Below are 5,308 nucleotides of genomic sequence, written 5' to 3'. Positions count from 1 at the left end.
ACAGACTCTACAAATTACGCTGCCAAAACTACAAAAGATGTATAGTCAGACAAAATGAATTAGGTGTTTTTTTTTCTCTGCAATTATTCCCTTCTACCTGTCATCCAATACAACTAGTTTCTCATATTATTTGTCAATTACTTCCTTCTTCATCGTAAAACGAACATATATTTAGTGGAAAGCATGCGAAACGTAAGGAGACGAGGAAAAGCAACTATAAAATGCACATGAACATGCTAACACTATACATTTTAAAATTTATTAAATATAGACATTTAAATAAAAAAAATTTAAAAATGGTTCTTATATTAACAAAATATAGTTAAAAGTACTAATTACAATTTGTCATGTGGTTTGGTGTTAAAACCAAAAAAAAAACCAATAATTTGAACTGTGAACCCAAAGTCCCCCCCATGAACCGTAGGTCCTGAGTGCCAGCCTTGCCTGGCTCTAGCATATGACACCGCACACTACTGATCCAAGCTTTCCCATTGTCGCCACCTTCCATGCATTTCACTTCCTCACGTGAAACCCTGCAATTCCCCAAGCATACCTCCACCACCGCCGCCGCCATTAAAACTTTAAATCATACCTTATTTAGCCTTTGTCCATATGATTTGCTTTGGTGGGTCATCTTCATTTCCCTTTATATACATATATTAAAGAGGATAGATATTAAGCTTCTTTTTGGGTAGTGTCTGGAGAGGTAAGAGGGAAACAAGTGTCGTCTCCACCAGTATTCCATAGGAAATGAGCATAGTATGCTGAGTAATAAGAGTTGGTAGGATCTGCTGATATGGCTCCCAACAAAGTTTCCTCAGCTGCCCACAAATCTTTTCTCACTCTCCATAAAAAGCTAGCGTATTTACTGTATGCTTCACCGTCCGCTGGTTCTACTTCTATCGCTTTCTTGAAGTACTCTTCCGCTCTGTTTCCGCACAAATTTAAAAAAGAAAAAAGCGTACCATTAGCCAAAAACAGCTGTAAATAAATGTAATCACATCATCCCCAAGTAAAGTTTAAATCTTTTTCCAAGTCAAAAATCTAACGATTAGGTCATATAAGCACGCGGAGAAGGGAAAAAGTAAAAGGGTGATATTTTTTTCTGAGTTCAGCACGTGATAAGTCACGTGCATAAAGGTAATAGATGGGGGATATTTTCATAGTTGCCGTGGACGGGAAAGCTTTGAGGCTGCATGCACCACACATTCCTCTTCCATCAAAGATTCAAGAAAAACCCACATCTTAAGTATGAGCAAAACGACAAGGTTGATAACATTTTTAAAGGATTCTTTATAAATTATTTCTGTTCAGTCTCAGAAACAATAGGACAAGAAATAGATATTATTGCAATTTGCAATTCCAACTTGTTCAGCTGAATCAGTTGAGTCGGTACTGCTTTTTAGTTTTCCACCAAGAACCAAAGAGGAAATTGAATACTAATACTATCAATTAAATGAAAGATGGTAAAGATTTCGTACCTGTCATAATCACGTACAACAAGGTAGAGAAACTGGGCATAGTTGGCAAGGAGGAGAGGATTGTTAGGCTCTTGTGACAACTCTGTTTTATAAAGAAGCTCTGTTTTTAAGTAATCTTCATGATAGTCATCAGGTTCCATCTTTGCCATTACAGGTGAAATGAAACTCTTAATGGTTTCATTATCAATCATTTCATCACTGAATAAAGCTTGCATCTTTGAAGCTTCATCAACGATAGTGTTCCAAAGGCTGAGCTCTTCTTCTCTACTTACTCGTCCTGAAGTTGATGACGCTGTTTGCGATTCCCCTGTTGTTCCTGGAGATGATAACTGGGAAGCACCATCGGGAACAATGGTTCTGAACTGCTCTGCTGCATTGAAGAGTCCATCTCCGTCGGTCCCACCGGCGATGGGCCTGGCTTTTCCACCGCCGCCATTGCTTCCGCCAATGGAAGTGGTTTTCCCGATCGATGACGTTACTGAAAACGACTTTATAGATGAAAAATCGAACTTTGGGTGCTTCTGATCTTCAACCACAGAAACATAAGAGGCAGATGGGGAACTGGGGGCTGCTACTGCAGCAAGAGCAGCGGTGCTTCCCATAGAATGAACCGAATAATTAGCTAACAGGACCATCACGTAAACCATCAAAGTGGGCGTATGAGAAAAGACCTGTTGGAACAACCAAACAAACGAAGCGTGCATCTCTTTTTGAACTCTAACAAGAACCCCTTGTAAATCTTCATAAAACAAAAGCTCTCGCATCTGCAAAGTGTAACTATGAAGCTCTCGGATTATAAAAACCATTGAAGAAAACGCCTTCTTCATTGAACAATAAGCCGACTCCCCTGCGTCACGAAACCCTTCTTGCCATTGTAGTTTCCTCTTTATAATCCGAAGCGAAAGCGGAAGATCCACGCTGTTGGCTTTACGTTCTATGTTTGATGGGATTATTTCTTCTCCTCTTTCCAACCACGACGGCTTCAAAGATTCAGAATCTAAATCCTTCATGTTAACTTCGCTGATGGGCTTATCACTGCCGTCCGGTGACTGGAATTTGGGAGCCAATTCTTGAATCTTTTTTGAGAATTCTTCATCAGAGAAGTCATCGACTAAACTAGCACTGCAAGCTCTTTTTAAAGTTCTGGACCTTGGATAGAGAAACTCACGGCATCGGGAGCGCTGGAGAGTGGTGGAGTGAGCACCAAACAGAGCTGACCGGCGAACCGACTTCAAACAAAGAACAGAAGGTGAAGAGGTAGCTGAAACTAGAGCTTGAGAGGAAGATGGAGGTTGAGGAGGAATCGGCTTTGACCACTGTAAACGCGCCGTTGCTGCTACTTCCACTACCATTTGTTAAAGCTTTGGTACTTGAAAAGCTCGCTGGAAAGAAAAAAACTTTGCCTTTCAAACTGGTATATCCCCACTCAAAGCTTCAATCCTTTTACAAATAACCTGAAAAACAAGAAAGTGTTGTCTTTCAATTCACTCCCCATAGAATTTCAGTAAGAAAAATAATATATATATATATATATATATATTGAAAAGAAAGCGAGAACCTGGGATCTATAAAAGCACATTTGCCACCATGAAAATCGGATCTCGAAACTCGAAGACCGATGAAATTCGCCCCGACGAAAAAGAGATTAAAACTTTTTCTTCTAAAGAAAGAGCAGGTGATAGAAACGTACATGAGATTCTAATTTTTGAGTTCGTAAGTCGGACGATATTAACAAAAAAAGGTTTCCTTTTAAAGCTCCGGTGAGCCTCAATCCAAAGGTTTATCAGAAAAAGCAGAAAGAGAGAGCTCTTTAGTCTTTAGCTTTTCGAAGCATGTGCAGTGTGCTAATGAAAAAACAGAGAAAGAAAGAAAGAATATATATATTTCTTTTTTACATACGTAAAATTCAACAGTTCAAGCCAGTTAAAACACTGTACAAAGTCCAGATGTTTTTACTAAGCATATCTTCTAACACCTCCGATTATTTTACTTATTTAGCGCTCAAATTTTATAAAAAATACTTTTATTTATTTATTTATTTGAATTTTTATTATTTATCAAATTATTTTAAAATGAATAGAAAAATTAATTTTTATTAATTTTATTGACATAGTATTAGAGGTGCTCATGGGCCGGGCCGGGACGGTTTTGGGCCGAGCCCAGAAAAAATTTCGGCCAGCATCCTAGGCCCGGGCCCTGCCCGGCTCGAAATATGGCATGAGATTTTGTCCAGGCCCAGCCCGGGAAAAAATTTCTAAGCCCGACCCATTTTTTTAATAAAACACTAAAAATTTATTTTAAAATAAAAAAATTTTAAAAAAGTATTTTAAAAATATTTTAAAATTAAAAAAAATAAAAATATATATTTATTATATTCGGGCCGGGCCGGGCCGGGCACGGGACAAAAAAGTGGTGCCCGAGGCCCGACTCGTTTTCTAAATGGGGCTCATTTTTTTGCCCAAGCCCATATTTCGGGCCTATATTATTACCCAAACCTTCCCATATTTCGGGCGGGCCGTCAAGCCGGACTGGGCCGCCCGGCCCATGAGCACCTCTACATAGCATACACGAACGTTGCATCCACGTATAATCCACATGTATACCATGATTCTTTTAAAAATTAACAACATGTTTGGTTCGCTGTATTGGAATAGAGGCGTAATGGAATAGAGGCGTAATAGCAAATCAATTGTTTGGTTGAATGTAATGAAATAGAGGCGTAATAGTATTCTTGTGTTTGGTTGAATGGAATAGAGGTGTAATAGCATAATGGAAAAAAACTAAAATGACTAGAATACCCTTGCATAAATTTGTTTGGGTAAATGATTATTATTATTGTTATTTAAATTTTAATAAGATTATTAATATCAATAATAAATAATTTAATCATATTTAAACATAATTATTATTAAATATATTATAATTAAAATATATAATTTAATAAAACTCTTAATAATGAATATTCTTATATGAATTTACTCAAATCATAATATATGATACTATAAAATATAAATTAACATAATTATTATTAAATATATTATAATTAAAATATATAATTTAATAAAATTCTTAATAATTAATATTCTTATATGAATTTACTCAAATCATAATATATGATACTATAAAAGATAATTTAACATAATTATTATTAAATATATTTTAATTAAAATATATAATTTAATAAAATTCTTAATAATTAATATTCCTATATGAATTTACTCAAATCATAATATATGATACTATAAAAGATAATTTGAAATAATTAATATTAAATATATTTTAATTAAAATATATAATTTAATAAAATTCTTAATAATTATAACTAATAAATTTTCTTATATGAATTTGTATAATTTAAAATAATTATTATTACATATAATTTAATAATAATATATAATTTCATAAAATTCTTGATAATAAATTTTCTTATATGAATTTATACAATTTAAAATAATTAATATTAAATATAATTTAATAATGATATATAATTTCATAAAATTCTTAATAATAAAATGTTCTTATATGAATTTACTAAAATCAAAATATAACTTGAGAATTATATTATGCATAAACATAATTAACTTATATTAAGAAAAGGTTAGATGAAAATGAAATTCTACATCATAATCCATAAGTTATATAGTTTTACAACATAAAAAAGTTTGAACATTGATTTTTAATGGTCAGAAAGAAATCTTCTGACCCATTCCAATCGCGCAACAGAAGGTAAACTAAAGAAAACGATCATTTGAGTTGGATGATCTGGAATTTTACTCAAAGCTCGATACCGCTCATCGTCGGTTAAACCTTCAATTTCCCATAAGGTT

At 34.1% G+C, this 5,308-nt stretch overlaps 1 protein-coding gene across 1 annotated transcript; it reads right to left on the bottom strand.

Annotated features, from left to right (window-relative positions):
* Nucleotides 1-280: 280 nt before the first annotated feature.
* On the bottom strand, nucleotides 281-3,343 carry LOC105791866 (uncharacterized). The gene is made up of 3 exons (XM_012620139.2): nucleotides 3,040-3,343; nucleotides 1,482-2,935; nucleotides 281-928 (listed from the first exon to the last, which is right to left on the bottom strand). Exons 2-3 carry the CDS (start codon nucleotides 2,831-2,833, stop codon nucleotides 676-678), a joined length of 1,605 nt encoding a protein of 534 aa, XP_012475593.1. The 5' UTR covers nucleotides 2,834-2,935; nucleotides 3,040-3,343; the 3' UTR covers nucleotides 281-675.
* Nucleotides 3,344-5,308: the final 1,965 nt, after the last annotated feature.

This window comes from Gossypium raimondii, chromosome 7 (assembly GCF_025698545.1).
Source record: "Gossypium raimondii isolate GPD5lz chromosome 7, ASM2569854v1, whole genome shotgun sequence".
Taxonomy (NCBI): Eukaryota; Viridiplantae; Streptophyta; class Magnoliopsida; order Malvales; family Malvaceae; genus Gossypium; species Gossypium raimondii.
This window is presented reverse-complemented; position numbering and strand designations above follow the sequence as displayed.